Raw genomic sequence first — 18,235 nt, 5'->3', positions numbered from 1 at the left:
AAAAGAATTTTCCTGCTGCTTCTGTTGATATTTTACATTTGTAACCCTCTTATCTAATTGTTAACACATACAATCATGACCTCTATTTGGAACAACATATACATAAAAGATAGGATAAAAAATTACTATATGTGATAAATCACAAATAGAATTAAAAAAACCTTAAAGTCCTACGGTAAGCTATCTAGATTGCCAGGATTCCACCATTGATTTTACAGCAGTACCTTTTTTTTTCATCTACTTAAACTGTGTTGTGTGCACAGTTATTTTTTTGGTCACATTATGGGCAGACTTTACTTTCTAGAGTTTTAATATAAGAAGAGTAGCAAATTAATACTTAAGTCCATCTTCCCTGCTTACCTCTGCAAACAACAGCATCTCAATAACTTAGAAATGTTAAATGTATGAAGATGATGAGCAAGAAACTCCTTCATAAGAAAGCAAGTGCTTACACAAGATGGATGCATGCTGCCACAAAAGCAGAGGGCTTCTGCAAAATACAGTAGAAGGAAGTTTTATAGTCAGGGGGTTTTGTTGGTTTGTTCTGGGGGCATAAATATAACTCTATTGTTGTTTACAGGGCACCAGATTCTCAGACAAAGATAAAGACAATGTCCCTAAAACTTATGCTAAATGGACCACAAACAGGTGATATTATCAGTCATCTTATTGACAGCACAATTATTATTTGCATGGGTGTTGTTTACATTTATTAGGTATTTTGTTGATCGTTCCTTGAGGACATAATTAGGTTTTAAAGACCTTTGCAGTATTTTTACAGAGCATCTTTTCCTCATAAATAATGTCCTCCTCATTGTTGCTCAAAGCTGCCTGACGAGTTGCTTGGGAGGTATCCACAGATACTTTTGGGGGCACTGGTCAGGCACACCTGCCCATGTCATGTTTGTGGTTCTGACCTAACCTGATGGTTTATTTCCTGTCTTCTAGTACCTCTTTCTGAGCTCCTTTATTTTTACATGGCACTGTTGTGTATCCCTAGTGAATCCTCTCTTCCACCAATCCCCTTTGTGATTTTGGAGCTCAGGGAGGGGTACCAGAACTTTGGAGACAATCCTCTCCTCCCAGGACATGTTGCTGCCAGACCCTGACAGTGGGGAGGGCTCTTCTGGTGAGGTCACATAAGCATGCTGCATGTCGATTCTGTGAATTGGGTTTTATCTGTAGTGGCCACTCTGCCTATACAGAAAGGGCTTGCCAGAACAGTTTGTTAACGTGGCTGGAGACGGAGCAGGAATCTTCCCTGCACATCTCCACAAAGCTCTCACGGAGGTATTTTTTTCACCCTTCTCAGAAGGTTTTTGGGGAGACATGCCTTATTCCGTCCTCCACAGTAGGACACCTTTCCGTGCCAAGCCAGTAATAAGTGATCTGGCATCATCGCAGCACAAAGCAGTGCAGCATAAGGTGCCGATTTCTGGCCACATTCAGTCAGCATCTATTCCCTATCATTTTCTGTGATTCAGAGAAGATGGCTATTGCGAGTGGCAACCTGGATGAAGCAGGGGAAGCTCTGTAATTGTTTGCGCATCCCCAGGAAGGCATGATCCCAGGTTTGCTGAGCAGGTGAACCCATGCAAGCCCATGCAATTCTCACATCCCATCTTCCAGAGCCCCTCGCAACCGCAGTCCTCCTTTGCAAATGAAGAAGCCTAGACAGGCATGAGGGATGCACTTTGAAAGCACTCTTGTACATGAGAATGAGAGCCCCCACCTGTTGCTTACCGTGCCTGGCAGCAGAGTTCAGCTATCCGTGTCAATCTGTCTTGTATCTACTTAGTATGCGCTTAAAATCATAGCTTTGGCTTTGTATATAATACATGTCTATTGTGTAGCACGGACAGTCTTTCATGGCAAAAGATTACTTTCTGCATTCTACAATATATCTTCTCTAAAAGTCTGTTCTTCATATTTGTTTTTCTTTACAGCATACACAACAGTGAATCTTTTCTCCACTCTCCATGTTCCACCAGCACTTGAGCTATCGCAAATCAGCAGGTGAAAAAAATAAAGTTCGACCCTCTCTCACCACACCCCATGATAAACGCCCTTACTTTCACAGATATTATGTAGTACAGAACAAGCATTAGGAATTTTGCTTTTGCTGAGGTCTAACTTAGTCAAACTCGGAACAGTACCTTTAAATGTCCAAAGGCACTTTCTGTCACCATTTTGCACCTATTCAGCCTGTAGTTGAACTGCTCCTTACTGCTGTCCAGGCGGCTTTGTACAGCTTCATGAACTATGAGAACAAGGAGTAGACTGGGTCTCCCAGGATAACTACTGACATCTGCACATCCTCAATGGTAATCTTCTAGTCTGGGAAGAAAGTCCTATCTTGCAGCTTTCTCCAGAGAAAAGAGTTCCCAAAGATGTGCAAGAAACATCCACCTTTCCCAAACATCCCACTCTAATGTTGGTGAAATGGCCCTTGTGATCCACCAGCACCTGCAACACCATCAAGAAGTACCCCTTGTGGTTTATGTAACAGTAAAAGCCCGCCCCCCCCCCGCCTCTGAATGACAAGGGAGAGAGACTTAGCTGGGTATTGCTCTTAGCACACATTACACTTGTGTAAGAGTGAAAGAAGCAAGATAAATGTACAGAGACAGAGACAGGACAGAAAACCAAATGCAGGCTTAACAAACAAGATGATAAATCCTTAGAGAAGGAGCTGTTGAGCTAAGTGCTGGCTAAAAGAGGCTTGGAGCTCTGAGCTGCTTCTGCTGGATCGTTCCTGTGTACTGGGAAACTGGACTTTGTAAACAAGCAAGGCTGCATCAAAGTTGCCTAATGCCACCATCAATTTCTCCTCCTACAACAATGCACAATCCACAACTTTGGCCAATTCCTCAGGGCAAAGGGGGATGGTGGTGGAACATTATTTAACCAAGTGACTGGAAATGGTTTTCCACAACAAAGGTGGGGCTGAGTCTTAGAAATGAAATTTGTGACAGGTATTCTGTACACATCCAAAAATTGTCTGTAAACACAGAATCGGAAGAAAGAAACCCTTCAGTTCTGTGGTTTACAAGAGAACTTCTGAGTTAGAAATTCATAGTTATGAACTGAACAGTCAGCTTCCCCGTTCATTTGCAACAGGAAGTATGCAATCAGGCAGCAGCAGAGACAAGCATAAACAATAAAGCACTGGGTGAAACAGATTATTAAAAATAAAAGGGAAAGTTAAAAAAATTGACAAGGTAAGGAAATTGTGACCCATTGAAATGAAACCAGACGAGAAACAAGCTGTATTTTCCTTCTACATAATAAAGTTGCAAAGCTATACTGTCAATGTTCAGCTTAAACTTTCAAAGAATAACCATTTTTTTAGGTTCAGCATTACAAACATTTCAGAGTTATGAACAACCTCCAATGCTGAAGGTATTATTAACTCTGAGCGTCTAAAGTGCTTAACATTTGGTGCTATGATGTTTTGCTTCAATACGTACTAAAGCCTTTATATAATCAGCCAAAACTACTGGCCCTGAGGCAGTCTAACATTCCAACACTAGGTTTTCAAAATTAACACTTGTGTTCAGGCTTTATCGGTGTCTAAACCACAGCAGACATTGATCTACTACAGCGCCTGCTAGGCATGCCTCTTAGGGAATTGGAAAGAGGTATATATCCCTGACTGTCCACATAAGAGACGGGTATGTTCTCTATCTAGATCTATGACATTGTTCGGGATCTTTTTTCACACTCCTCCTGAAGCACGCCTTTGGATCTTCAACAGAGGGCATTTTTTGCATACAAGGTCTGATGGGAAACTGTTTAATCTTGCAAGGCTGAAAGCTAAATCTAAGGTGCAGGAAGTCCTCATCAGAGATACGCTGTTTGCAGATGATGCTGCTGTAGTGTCACACACAGAAGACCAGCTTCAGAAACTGCTGGATCAGTTCTCCAAAGCATGTAAGGACTTTGGGCTTTCCATCAGCCTAAAGACGACAAACATGCTTGGTCAGGACGTTGATGAACCTCCATCAATCAGCATTGATAACTATATGTTAGAGGTCATCCACGAGTTCGTTTACCTCGGGTCCACCATCACTGACACCCTGTCATTGGAGACTGAGCTAAATAGGAAGATCGGAAAAGCAGCCACAACTCTGTCCAGACTCAGCGAGAGAGTGTGGAACAACATCAAGTTGTACACCCACACCAAAATGCAAGTCTACAGAGCCTGCATCCTCAGCACCCTCTTTTACAGCAGTGAGTCTTGGACCCTGTACGCCTGCTAGGAAAAGAGGCTGAACGTCTTCCACTTGCGCTGCCTCAGGCACATCCTTGGAATATCGTGGAAGGACAGAGTGTCCAACACCTCCGTCCTTGAGCAAGCTGGAATCCCAACCATGCACACCCTCCTCAGGCAGCGGCGGCTCCGCTGGTTTGGCCACATCCACAGGATGAATGATGGAAGGATCCCAAAAGACATCCTGTATGGTGAGCTAGCCTCGGGCAAAAGACCTCCCGGATGCCCCCAGTTGCACTACAAAGATGTTTGCTAGAGGGACCTCAGGAACGTAGACATCAAGCTGGACATCTGGGAGGAGCTGGCAGACGATCACAGCAGATGGAGGCAGGGACTACACAAGGGCCTTCAGAAGGGTGAGATGAGGATCAGACATCTAGCAGAGGAGAAGTGAGCCCACAGAAAGCACAGTAAGGACCTGCCAGACACCCAATACACATGCAACAGATGCAGCAAGGACTGTCACTCTTGTGTGGGCCTTCACAGTCACAGTTGATGCTGCACATGATGATTCCAAATGGAACTACGAAGGGCACGATCCATAGTGTACGTAGACTGAAGGATGCCTACCTAGATCTATGACTGTGCCATGTCTTCTGAGGGCTGGCAGACAGGGACTGTAACACTCACCAGTAGGTGACACATGTATTTATAGACTTGGCAAAATTTATTTTTCACTTTAAAAGAGGTCGGTTAAATCTGAGATCAAGAAAATATTCAAGCAAAAAGTTTGCGTAATCTAAAATACTTTTGGATTAGCAGTATGAACTTGAGATCTTGTGCCTGCTCCCACTCAGGTAATGAATATGAAATTGAAACAAATCACTTTTACTGTCTTCCCCCTTCATGAACCATAGAAATAAACACTTATTTCATTAGAAAAAGGATTCATGGTCTGATTCTACTGCCTTTGAAGTCCATGGGTGTGAAAAAGCCCTGGACTTCTCAGTGTCATGTATCAGGTCACTGAACCTGAAGACCATCAGTAAGAAAATAAAATGCAGCAATGAATAGCAAAATAGGTGCTTTTCAGAATAGTTTTGTAGGTATGTTTTTAATGGGAAGCACAACATACCATACTGAGTTATACTAGCAGGTATAATGCATGGCATTTCACCCGCGTATTTCCCCAGGACTATGCATGGAAACCTGGCTCATAAAACAGAAGGAAAATTATGTAGTGGAGAGTGAAAGCAAGCATGACAAACTGCAACTAAAATGATAATGACTGTACTAAATATCTCACATTTGGTATGGAATGTCGATTATAATCTAATTTATGAAGGAAACCTCACATGGAAATCATTCTACTTCAAAAGGAATCACCAGCTGTCTTAAGTAAAACTGTTTAACCCACAACTTCTGCCAAGAGAACAAGGGCCCAATTCTGCTCTTGTTGAAGTCAATGGCAAACTTTGACTGGTTTCAAAACAAGGACTGGGCTCCAAGATACTGAAAGTTTCTCTCACAGACATATTGATTTCAATAAGAGCCACTAGTCATAATACTTTTTTTCCTCTGCAACACACCTTAGGAAAGATTGCATGGCATATTTTGAATGCCATCTACCAACAAAAACCCAACACCAGGACTTGGAAGAGAGGCGCTGGTCATTATAGATTTGTGATGCATTTAAAAATATCCCAGTGGTCTTGGAGATTAATTTTACTGTTTTATTATACCACAAAAAAATAGATATTAGGAACAAGATTATAAGGAAGCAGGTGCATAAAGTTAGGCACCCAAATCCATAAAGGCCCTGTAGCAAGATGCTGTGGCCTCCCCGGGTCTCAGAGGTGGAGGAGGCTGCTCAGAGACCCTAGTGGGCAGGTCCAGAGCCAGAACATCTGGGCCCCTGCCCCGCAGAGAGCAGTGCCTAGAGCTGGAGGACCAGGGGCGGGGCTTAAGGCCCATTAAAGGCCGGGCCTCCAAGCAGGAGAAGGAGCCCTGACCAGGCTCCTGGGTGCCAGGGCCGGGGGACCCGCCACCAGCCAGCCCACCATCAAGAGTTGCCCCCCAGCTGCCCAGACCAGCCTGGGCAGCCGCAGATAAGGCTGCCATTGGGCTACTACCCTGACTTCTTGGATCTACCACAGTCCTTGCACCGGTGGAGGGCCTCTCCCTCGAGGCCCTGCTAGAACCAGAGAGACTGCACAGGGCTAGTTACCCAGGGGCCCCAGAAGAACAAGGCCCCGGAGTTCTGCTGGATGCCCGCAGCACAGAAGCCTCCAACCGTCTGGAGCCCACAGTCCTGCCACCAGTGGACTATCCCAACGACATCGAGATGTCTGACTGGCCAGAGCCACCGAGGGCAGACTACCCGGACGAGACGTATCAGCCGGGACCGGCAGACCAGGCCAACTGGGAACCCACACCGATGGAGGCAGAGGTAGGAAGTGGCCCGGGGAACGCTCCCCCTGAGCCAATGGCCGTGTGTTCTGGTCTGGATCCCTGCCACCAAACTCAGGTGTGAGTGATCAGTGGGGCCCCGGGCTGGGTCACAGGGGAGGGGGAGGGCCTGCGACCCCCTCCCCTCTTCCCCGGCGGGGTCACCCCTTGCCTCTCAAAGCCGCTGTTTGACTGCTGCCCCACCCTAAACTGAGGACTGGGCTCCCCAAACTGTTCATTTACCTGTAGCTCTGCCCTGAACCAAGGGCCGAGCTTCCGAAACTGTTTGTGGAACTGCTGCCCCACTCCAAACTGAAGCCTGGGCCTCCAAGCCGCTGTTTGACTGCTGTCCCACCCTGAACTGAGGGCTGGGCTCCCCAGCTGCTCGCCTGCCACCAGCTGGCCCTTAAAGGGGACAAAGCCCCAGGCCAGCCAGACCCAGAGGGGCAAGCTGTGTTGGCCTGTGCTACCCAGACAGGGGTGCTGCCGCAGGCCAAGTCGTTACAGGCCCCTAAACAATGAGCCAGATTTTCAATGATCCTGCAGAATCAGTAGCTTCCAGTCACTTAAGTGGGAGGTGGTGACACCACTTTTTGACCATCTTGGCCTAGGAACATGTGAATCTCCCATTCAGAAAATATTCACAGATACAGCAAAGTTGGAAGCCTCCAAGAGAGTAATGCCTAAGGGCAGGTCCACACTACCCCGGAAGATCGACCCATTCAGATTCTATCTCCTAGGGTTGATTTTTATGCATCCAGTAGAGACACATGAAATCAATCTCTAAGGGGTTGCAGTCGACCCCTGTACCCCTCACAAGACACACTCATAAGACCCCTCACTATAAACAACCCAGTTAGCCGTTATGTTGATTTTCACTACGCAACTGCTGTAGCTAGAACTGCATATCTGCAGTCAACTTTCTTAGCCTAATGCAGACATAACCATCCTGAGCTTAGGCTATCTTCATCTCACCCTACATGTAGAGAGAAAGGGAGTCACACCTTATGAGTGGACTCAGTGGCTATACAGACTTATCCTGTATCCCAAGTGGAGAAGGGTACTTGTTATAAAGGCCACTGTGAAACAGTTTTGTGACTAACCAACTCTGCCCCTTCTCTACAAGCTGAGGCCATGATTATGCTCATAAAATCCACATATGAACCATGGAAACAAAGGAAGGTTCCTATGTGGTTTTGGATACCAATGAAAGAAATATTTGCTTCCCAGCAAAGGAAAGGAGTCTAATAATTGCTGAGAAATACCTTTGTTTGTTCAACAGAAGTTTTCATCTCATGCCCTTTTCTAAAAACAAGAAATAAATGTGCTTTATGCAAAACATTCTGTCTAAATTTCAGCACACAAACATCAATTGATAGATTGTGACAAAACTATTCCAGCATTTCAAAGAAAAATAGTTAAATGTCTTGACACAATGCTAATATGTTTTGACAAAGTGAACAATCAAAATTCAGTACATATCCACCAAAAAAGAAGTGTTTAGGAATACATACAGTGAGCAAACAAATTGTCTGACAATATAAAGGCTCCTTTTCTGAGCATAATTATTCTGTAGAAATGAGCTAGGGAAACAAACCAAGTAAAGGAAGTTGCTTCCACTCTCATCATTGTACTCTGTGGAGCAAAGTAGAGGTGAGGGGGCAGATATATTAAGATATTCTATAGTTACTGGACTCAGAGGGGTAGTTTGCTGACATTTAGGGCCTCTGATATATAGAAGGTCAGACTACATTATCTAATGGCCTTGTTGATCTTAAACTCTATGGCTATGGTTACACTAGCGAGTTTTGCCAACAAAACCCCAGTTTTGTGGAATGGCCACACACAAAATGCGTTTTGTCGACAGTTTGTTGACAAAACAACACTTTTGCTGGCAGTGTTCTGCTCTCAGCCATGAGGCATAATGCTGTCAAAAGATTCTGTCAACAAAAAAGCTGCGTGGATGCTCTGGGGGTGGCGGCGTTTCTCTTGACAGACAGGACACCCAGAACAATGGGCAGCCCTGACTGCTGTGCTTGTGGGTGCCTGTTTTGTCAAGGGAGCCTCTGGACAGTTCAGCGCTCTGTCGACAGAGCAGATCATTCTTCCAGTTCGCTTTTGTCTGTGGCTGCCGTCTGTCAACAGCAGTTTTGTTGGGATAGGTCTTCCAACAGTGACTTCTGTCCACAGAGTGCTGTAGTGTAACTGTGACTTATGAATCCCTCAAAACAGAAGTTAAGAACATAAGAACTGCCATACTGGGTCAGACCAAAGGTTCATCTAGCCCAGTATCCTGTCTACCAACAGTAGCCAATGCCAGGTGCCCCAGAGGAGGTGAACCGAAGACAATGATCAAGTGATTTGTCTCCTGCCATCCATCTCCCGCCTTCGACAAAAGGCTAGTTGCCATACCTTACCCCTTGCTAACAACCATCTATGGACCTAACCTCCAAATATTTATCGAGCTAGTTATGGACTTGACACAGAGATTACTCTATGAGGTTCCATTGACTATGATATGCAGGAGATTGGACATCATAACAGCCCCTCTGGCATTAAAATCTAGGACTATTCTCGCAGCTGGGGCTGGAATTGTGATTCCCAGCTGGAGAAGACATATCCAAAGAGAGCTAGCGTGCTAAAAATAGTAGTGTAGCTGCAGCAGCATAGGCAATGGTGAGCAATGGAATAGGCTAGCCATCCCTGGTCAGACAGCCTGAGGAGCATACTCAGAGAATAGCTAGCTGTGCTGTTGCCCCTTGCTACTGCATGTATGTCTACTCCAGTGTAGGGAAGCCCTATGACCATATCTACTTTTCAGTCAGGTGATGTGATTGTCAGTGTACATAAACATACCAGGTCTAACTTGAGTAAGAACAGTAGTGAAGCCATAGTAGCATGAGCCACCCATGCAGGACCAAGAGGAGCTAGATTAAACCTTGTTTGAATAGGTCAGCTGGTTCCCAACGGCAATGTAGATATACCATAGACCAGGAGTCAGCAAACTGCAGCTCTTTAAGGAGTCATTTGCAGCTCTGGACACTGCCCCAATGACTCGTCTGTGGGTCCCTGCCCTGCCACCGCTGAAACAGTAGAACTAAATTTAACAGGTTTAATGGCTGGCAGGGCAGTGGGAGGGATCCAGCCATTAAACCAATGGAATCTACTTCAGCAGCGGCAGGGCAGGGAACTGCAGAGAAACCCTCACTTACTCTGCTACACAAGTGGCCATGCCCCTCCGGTGGGCATAGCTTGGCTCACCCCCACCAGCAGAACACCTCCTTGCCAGCTTTCCTTCTGCTGGGTGCATGTGGCTGCCCAACGTAGGCTCCTCAGGAGCACATGGATGGGTTACTCTCAGGGGCCAGGTTAGGGCTGAGGCTGATTAATCCTGGGGATGTGGGGGACAGGTTTGGGACTGAGAGGGGTTAAGCCTGGGGATGGGATGGGGAGGGATTCAGGGGCTCAGAGATGAGGCAGGTAAAACCTCAAGATGGAAGCCAAAGCAGGGTAGAGCCTGGGAATGGTGGGGGGGTGCGGAGAGCATGGACAGTGGATATCAACATTGCTCCTTTTTTGCTGAAGAGTCTGTCCCCAGGTGCAGCATTTTCCTTGTCCTCATTTTGCTCTCCAATCCAGGGATGAAAGTAACTCAAACTTTCTCACTGATACAAATCCTTGTGTGTGTGCTGTTCTTAAAACAGCGGTTACAAAAAGTCTGGTTTGACTTTATTTATTAAGGACTGTCTCAAATTCACATCCATTGTGGCTCTTGAGGTATTGATCTTATAACTGATTTTGAAAAAATGGCTCATCTTGGTGTTTTGGTTGTAGACCTCTGCAACAGACCTCGCTGCCACTCCACTGTCCTACAAAAAATTCCTGTTCTAATGACTTGGTAAGAAAACATTCCTAATGTAAAAAACTTAAAGAATACAGAATGTGGCTCACTACTTTGAACAGCAACACCAAAAGAAAATAAATGTAATCTTATTTAACTTCAAAGAAATAATTACCATCATGCAAAATATGTTACAGCTTCATTACTCAGGGAAGTGCTAACATGCTTATACATAGAGCCAAAATAAATGATTTTAAATTTCTGTTTAATTACAAAACTTGTTGAAATAATCTTCATGGTCATTTATATTTAATTAGTCCAGTAAGACTTCCAAGCCTACATGACCTCTTTCCAGCTCTACCAAACAATTTAATGTTCTATTTTACAGGGATGAAAAATGAGGGAAACTGGAAAAAATAAATTGATATAGCAACACTGATAAGTAAAACTATGCTTTTGTACTGAAATTCTAACAGTCTACCCTGTTTTCAAAGAGATTTCCCATTGACATTCTATTCATTTAGGCCCTATACCACACCTCTGGTAGAAGTGTGATCAAATATTTCATTTTTAAAGTTATGATACTGCCACAGATGTCATGGCTTCCATGATTTTAACAGAGCTCCTTGCCCTCTGGCTTCAGCCCCATTGCAACAGCAGGTCTGGCTTGGCTCTCAATGCCCCACCCTACTCTCTGCAGCTAGTGTTGCCAACTCTAACTGAAGCTATTCCAGGAGATTTTTCCCCACAACATGACATGTCATCTTCTTAAAATAGCTTATTAAAACCTCCATGATTGAGCTCAACTGTCCCCGAGGGATTGATGCTGTTTCCAGGAGACTCCAGGCCAATCCCGGGGGGTTGGCAACCCTATCCATATTTGGGTCAGCCCCAGGTCTCTCAGCCCCCTGAAGCCAGAGTGGCAGGGTAGGAGCAGCAGTCATCCAGGTCACCAGAAGCAGGACTTGAACTGTCAATCTCCCCCACAAATGGGCAGGTCACAGATGTCCACAATTTTTTTTTTTTTTTAACTGTCCATGACTTTGATGGAAAAATCCTGTAATAAAATCTTAACCTTCCTCAAATTTCAGCACCATCTGACAACAGGGCAGCATTGTAGAGAAAGCACTCAACACCTTGCAGGTTTCAGGCTCTGCACTGCCAACCATGTAACTATTCTCTAACTCCTATTAAATCAATTAGGTCCCATTTTCTTCCACATAACCTATACCAAAGCACATGATCTCCGTGATATTAGATAGCTTAGTTGCTTTCTGCTCTGTGCAATCAAACACGTTTGATTTCCCTGTTCAGTGTAGAGTTCTCACCCTAGATATCTAGGTAGATTTGTGAAATACCACATAATTTAAACACTGTTAAACACTAGCTAACCAGCTTGGTGATTCATTTTTTGCACTTCACTAAAATTAACACATTATGATTCCTTATGCAGGTGAATTTGGAAGAAGCTAGAACTCCAAAAGGACAAGAACGTCAATATTAGAACCAAGAAAGAGTTTTTAAGACTGAGATTTGTATTAACAACCATATCAAAAATTCCTAAAAAAAATTAAATTTCTTACAAAAAAAGTATAGTTGAAATGCTACATTTCCAAACACATGATGATGGTTCAGCAGATACACCCACAGATCCAATGCAGGTCTGTCTCCAAACGGAACGAGACCTTTCTGAAAAACAGAAGACTTCATAATGTTTTTTTTGTGAACATTATCCATCGTTTGCAGAGTTTTCAGGGTCACCTCCTGCCATTGATCTGGGCACAGAACTCCATTTCAACCAGGGGAAGGTGTGTGTGCAAAAAAACAAACTGTGACAAGAATATAAAAATACCATACCTTGGTGATAAGTTGTGTGACCTGACTGTACTTTTTCCAGGCTGTACTCTTGACTGCTCAACCCTTCTGTCAATTTCTTTATAAGCACAGAACAACTATCTCTAAAGAAACTACATTAACGTTTTCGGATGTTATAATTAAAAATGAGTCCAAACTTAGCCTGGATAAAATAGTGGTGCAGGAATACAAAATACCCCTTTCCACCCATACAGATCCAGTGCAGTTTATTTCCACCCCAGAGTAACAGGAAGACAAGTAAATAGATTGTGATCTCCCTCCTGAGCTGCTCTAGGGCCACTATAGCAATTGCTGCCCCTCACAGTCGGTGGAAAGGACTGTGAAAATGTAGTAGTTAGTCCACTGGTTCTCAAACTGTGCATTGGGACCCCCTTTGAATGAGGACGAGATTGCTTAGATTTGCTGGGGCCTGAGGGCTTCAGCCTTGGCTAGCAGGACTCAGGTTGCAGGCACCTGGCCCAGGGGTTAATTCCTTTGGGCTTCAGCTTTGTCCCCTCCCTTCACCCAGAGCAGTGAGGCTTGGGCTTTGGCCCTGGCCCCATGCATAGCAATGGGGTTTGGGAGGACTCAGGTTTCAGTTTCACCTTCTGAGTTCATGAAGTAATTCTTGTTGTTGTGAGGGGGCTGCAATGCAATGGAGTTTGAAAGCCCCTGCATTAGTCTATCCATACTATCAGCACTGCCATGAGGTTATGTACTGATCACAACGGACATATTTCCTTTTTCTTCCAGTTCTTCTAGTGAAAATCTTTTAGAAGCGATCATATTTCAGGAGTATCTTCCTAATAGACAGTAATGCATGAGAATACTCTGCACAATCCTTGTCCCACTGAACTCAATGGAAAACTCTTATTGACTTCAGTGAGTCTAAGTTTGGGCTTGAAATGCAATTATTAGTAAAAACTGAATATTAGCTTGTTTATTTTTATATCTGCTCACAGAAATGTAGAGGTAACTGTGCTTTAGAGTTCTGAGTTTTGGGAAGGTTAATTTCGTTTGGGGTTTGTTTTTTTTAAATACAACTAGGGAAATTTGTTTGTTTCAATATATACTATTTTTATTCCAGCAATGTGCTCTCTACTGTTTTCAACATCTTTGATACAATGATTGGGAAACAAATTTTTGAGATTGCATCTGCACTAGGCTGCTGTCCGCTGACATTTCTGTAAGGTATATATAACCATACATATATAGATGTCTGTGTATATCTATATACACACACTTAAGTTTATCATCATATTCAATTTACATTTAAAATTATAAAGATGAAGTTGTGCACTTAATCCAAAACCAACAAATATAACTGAAAAGACAACCCCTGAATTCAGTGGTATTTTCTATGAATCTTAGATATCTACCTGACCCCATTCTTATAGTGCCTCACAATCTTTAACGTATTTACTTTTAACAGTACACCAGTGGACAGCACCATCTCCAATTTACATACAAGGTATGGAGTTAAGTGACTTGCCTATAGGTACTTGAATTCAAGTTACCCAACAACTAGTTTTTTCTCCAGCCACCACGCCAGCTTTCTTTGGACAGCTGCTGGCATACAGTGTCACTATCTAATTGTAACTATTCAACACACAGTTACTTTTGGAGGAAAGACCTATTGTGAGCAGTCATTGTTATCCTCAGCCCATTTAAAAGTCTTTTTCCCACTGCAAACCTACATTTTCTGGTAAAGCTGTGTCACATTTTGCAGTCAACTCTGCTTCAAACTAACTAATGCTGCAGTGCTATGCTGAACAGATGAATGCTTAATCTTTGAAAAATAAATTTCAAGTGGACTCCCAAATTAAATTCTTCCACACAGTTACATAAGTATACGATAAGTATCATGTCAGGATATCATGTGTTGCAATTTACTTCTTCATTGCACAGATGACAAGGATGCTACCCACGCTTCTCTGGTTTTGTATATCTCAAGAAGACATTCCAGTTTTCCTCTCCTGCACTGCCACATGGCCAGGAGCAATCTGCAACGGCTGAGAATATAAACCCCCACATCTCTCTTTGCAAACACAGTACCGTAGGTGTACTTTCCAGTAGCAACTTGAAGGGTGGGGTAGCGGGCAGCTAGTTTGCAGCCACAGATCTGACCCACATTTCTGCTGCAGAAAGCAGCTGCGTGTAGGAGGCGCGGCACCGCGCTTTTGCTAGGGATTATGATTTCTTCTTCACAAACAGGCTTTACACACGTATCGCTGCCCGTCTCCTTCTGCTTACTAGCCCGTGACAAGGGGTGCGCGCGAACCATCAGCGCAGCGCCCACCTGTCCCGAAGCCTGGGCGGCTCCCCTCTCCCTGCAACGCTGCGGTATCTGCTGACCCAAAGTTTCCGCACTCTTCCTTTAACCGTGAACTAGCCCACACGCCAGCAAAAGTTGCATCCGCCCCGGGAGCCCAAAGAATCAAGCCGTCCTCACTAGCCAGCCCCCGGGAGGCTGAACGCCAACCAACACCCCTAGCAAGGCAGGAAGCGCAGCGCCAGCTGGACTCTGCAGCCCTGGCACCCAGGGCTTGAGCCGGCAGAGCCTCCCAGCCTCACCCGGCTGCTCGCAAGGGGATGATGCCCCCTCCTTTTTGGAGAGGTATTTTATGGCACCAGGCCCCCCGCGTACGCGCGGGCACACACACCCCGCCGAGGAAGAGCTGCATTGTAACGTGACCGAGCCGCATGGGGAACCTGCCCCAAGGGAGGGAGAGAGCCGCTGGGAAATAAGCCGGGCTCCTTTTCTTCGCGGCTTCATGAGCCGATGGGAGGCGAGCGCAGCGATTCCCTGCACCCCGCGGCCCCACCCAGCCTCCCGGCATGAAACCCTCCCGCCGGGGCGCGAGGCACTGCGCCGCAGGATGCCCGAGCCAGCGCCGGCCCGCATAAAACGGGCCAGCCCTGGCAGCAGCCGCCCGCTCGCGGCGCCCCCTTACCTGTGCTGGTGCTCATGGTCCGGCGGTGTGCGCTGCTCTCAGCCGCAGGCACTGGCGCAGATGCCCCCTCCAGCCCGGGCGGCTGGTGCGCAGCGGAGCGCCAGGGGCGGGCCGAGCCACCTGCCGCTGCCGCCGCCGCCGCCGCCCACGCTCAAAGTGCCCCCACCTGCTCCCCCCGCCCCGCCAGCGCAGCCTCCGTCCACGCTCCCCGGGTGGCAGCCTGCCTCTCGCCCGCCGTCCTGCAGGGCAGCGCCACCGTGCGGCTCTGGACAGGTGACCACCAGCCGTGGCGCTCTGGCGCTGAGGGAGCGGGGCTGCCAGCGCGCAGCAGGAAGGGGGAGCCCTGGGAAGTGTAGGCTGCTCGGCTCCAGCGCCGTAGGTCCGGGAGCCGCGGGGGACTACATCCCCCGCAATGCTTTGCTCCAGCCAGCCCCCCCCTCCCACACGCCAGGGAGCGGGCGGGGCTGGGGGCCGTCTGGTGGGCTTGGGCGCGGCGCGTGCCCTGGGTGCTGGTAGCTGGGGGGCGCGCGCCCTAGCCGGGCTGGGAAGTGGGCTTCTCTGCTCAGACCGCGCCAGGCAGAGATGCGGCAGCACCGCTTAGGAGCAGCCCTGGCTCGCTCCGGCATCCCGCCTGGGCCAGAAAAAATGCCTTCTTTGTAAATCCTGCATCCCTGCTCCTACTTCAACCATCCACACCCAGCAAAGGATGCAGGCACCAAGTGCTGGGAAACTGGTCTCCTTTATTTCTGCCCAACATCTCCGAAGCCACCTGTACACTACGGAATTACACCGATGTGACTGGCCACAGGCAGACTCGAACACCTGGGGCCTTGAGAGCTTAATGCAGGCTCCCCTATAGTTTGAGCTAAAAGCGTGAGCCTTCTAAACTCACGTTGTAGAGTCAGGGTGACTGCTCAGCCTCGAATTGGACTGCTACTAAGGCATCCCTACTTACTTTCAAAAGGGCCCATTGGCCCATATTTGGGCCCCCCTCACCCACTGAGCATTTCCACCAGCAGATGCTGGCCAAAGAGCACTTGACTGCCATGTCTGTGCCCTTCCCCTGAGCTTGAGGGCAGGGTAGTGCTTGTAGCTGCCACCTCCTTCCTGGCTCTGTGGGCCTTGGTGGAGCCTGGAGGAGCTGTCCCCTCTGCCCATATGTCCCTGTTCCATATTTGGGACAGAGAGATATAGTCACCCTATGTGGAGGACACATTTTTTCACAATGAAGTGGTCTAGGTGTCACTACATGGGACAGTGAACCACGCACATGTGTGTGGGTTACACTAACTTACCTTAAGTGGGCATATGGCCACAGCTCTTAATAAAACGCTGGTGCACCTGCACCATGGGCTCTTGATGTTGTCAGTGCAAGCCCTCACTTGACAGATGTTCACCAAATAGTTTTGATCTCAGTGCTTCTCCCCAAGAGCCAGTCACAAAATGACACAAGAGAAGAAAACTCCTCCCGTACAACAGCTTCATGAGAACTCTGTACCAACATAGTGCAGTAGTGAAGACCATTGCCTACCACACAGGAGGCTGCAAATTCCAATTCCTGCTCTTCAATGGCAGAGGGGAGAAGTGAACCCAGGTACATCCAAACATGCCTAGGTTAAGTGATATGACTGCTGGGCTAACAAAACTCTCTAGTGTAGACATAGCCTTTGTGACAGAACACAATTTAGATGAGAAACCCAGTGTCCATATCTGTCTCCATTGCTTTATTGCATGTGTTTTTCTTTCTGAATCACCACTTTCTCCTTTCTTCATGAAAGACAATTATTCTTTTGTATCACAACTGTGCAAAGCTTATAATGAGATAATGCTCTGTTTATGTTCATATCAGCAACAATATATTTTTCTGCTACTGAAAGATCTCTATTTAAAGATTATTTTCAACTTGTCTGAAATTCTCATTTATAAATATTGAGACTTGAAAACTTTTTTGTTTTAAACCAAATAAAATTTCATTTTTTATATTTGTCATTGAATTTCACCAGTCTCCTCAAATTGTGTGATATCTTACTCCACAACTATACCTATTTAAATCAGTGAGACTAGTTGTATGTTTAGAGTTGAGTGTACTTATCTAGAGTTACCATATTTGACCTTTCAAAAAAGGAGAAGAGGGGGCGTATCTGTATCCGTATCGACAAATGGAACCGCTTTAGGCACTAGCCCAGCAGACTATTACTAAACACAAATAATTTGGGAGAGGGTGGGGGCAAGTTGGAATTGGATCTGGAATGTATTTACCTGGTTTTCTCCAATATATGAATCTTTTTATGACTCTTAGAATACAATCTTCTTTTTCATAAAATGATGGTAGAGAAGTTGAGAATGGATTCAGCAGATCCAAATAACAATTTGACTTAAAAAAGCAAACAACAAGCCCTCAGAGACAAAAGGAAAAGTGTGATTGCAGAACTGTGAACTCAAAAGGTATTTTAGAATTTGCTGGCTTAGTGGAGAGATTTGCTTGTGTAAAGATTGTGTGATTGGGTCTGAAAATCTGATGCTAGCAAGCCACAGCTCTTCCACCCCATCAGAGATTGGACATTCACTTGTCTGAACCTGTCACAAATATCTGTGCCTTCTTCCACAGCTCTGTTTTCACCTGAAGAAATCTCCCTGAAAAAAAAAAAGTATGTTGAATATATTTGTCTTAGTCTCCTCTACTAGTTATTATGTTTACTTTCCTCCACTAGTTGTGTTGTTCATCTTTACAGGCTTTGACTACAGAGGTAGTTCACTCAGATCCAATAATCAATTAACAGCAATCAATGTAACTGTAACCTTATAAATTCCAGGCAGCTACATTGGATACGGTGCCTTCAACTGTAAACTCTTTGGGGAAGAATTTCCCTTTCCCTGATTGTCTATCTAACATCTTACACTGTGGAGCTCTTTGCCTTCTTGATG

General features: G+C 45.8%; 1 protein-coding gene across 1 annotated transcript in view; it reads right to left on the bottom strand.

The window, feature by feature from the left end:
* ABLIM2 (actin binding LIM protein family member 2) overlaps window positions 1-15,449 on the bottom strand; it is a 229,230-nt gene extending 213,781 nt beyond the window's left edge. The window contains exon 1 of the mRNA XM_074992431.1: window positions 15,311-15,449. Within this exon, the coding sequence (XP_074848532.1) occupies window positions 15,311-15,326 (16 nt within the window). The 5' untranslated portion in view covers window positions 15,327-15,449. The remainder of the gene's footprint in view (window positions 1-15,310) is intronic.
* Window positions 15,450-18,235: the final 2,786 nt, after the last annotated feature.

This window comes from Carettochelys insculpta, chromosome 4 (assembly GCF_033958435.1).
Source record: "Carettochelys insculpta isolate YL-2023 chromosome 4, ASM3395843v1, whole genome shotgun sequence".
In the NCBI taxonomy this organism is placed as follows: Eukaryota; Metazoa; Chordata; order Testudines; family Carettochelyidae; genus Carettochelys; species Carettochelys insculpta.
The sequence above is the reverse complement of the archived record's forward strand: the minus strand, read 5'-3'. Positions and strand labels throughout refer to the sequence as shown.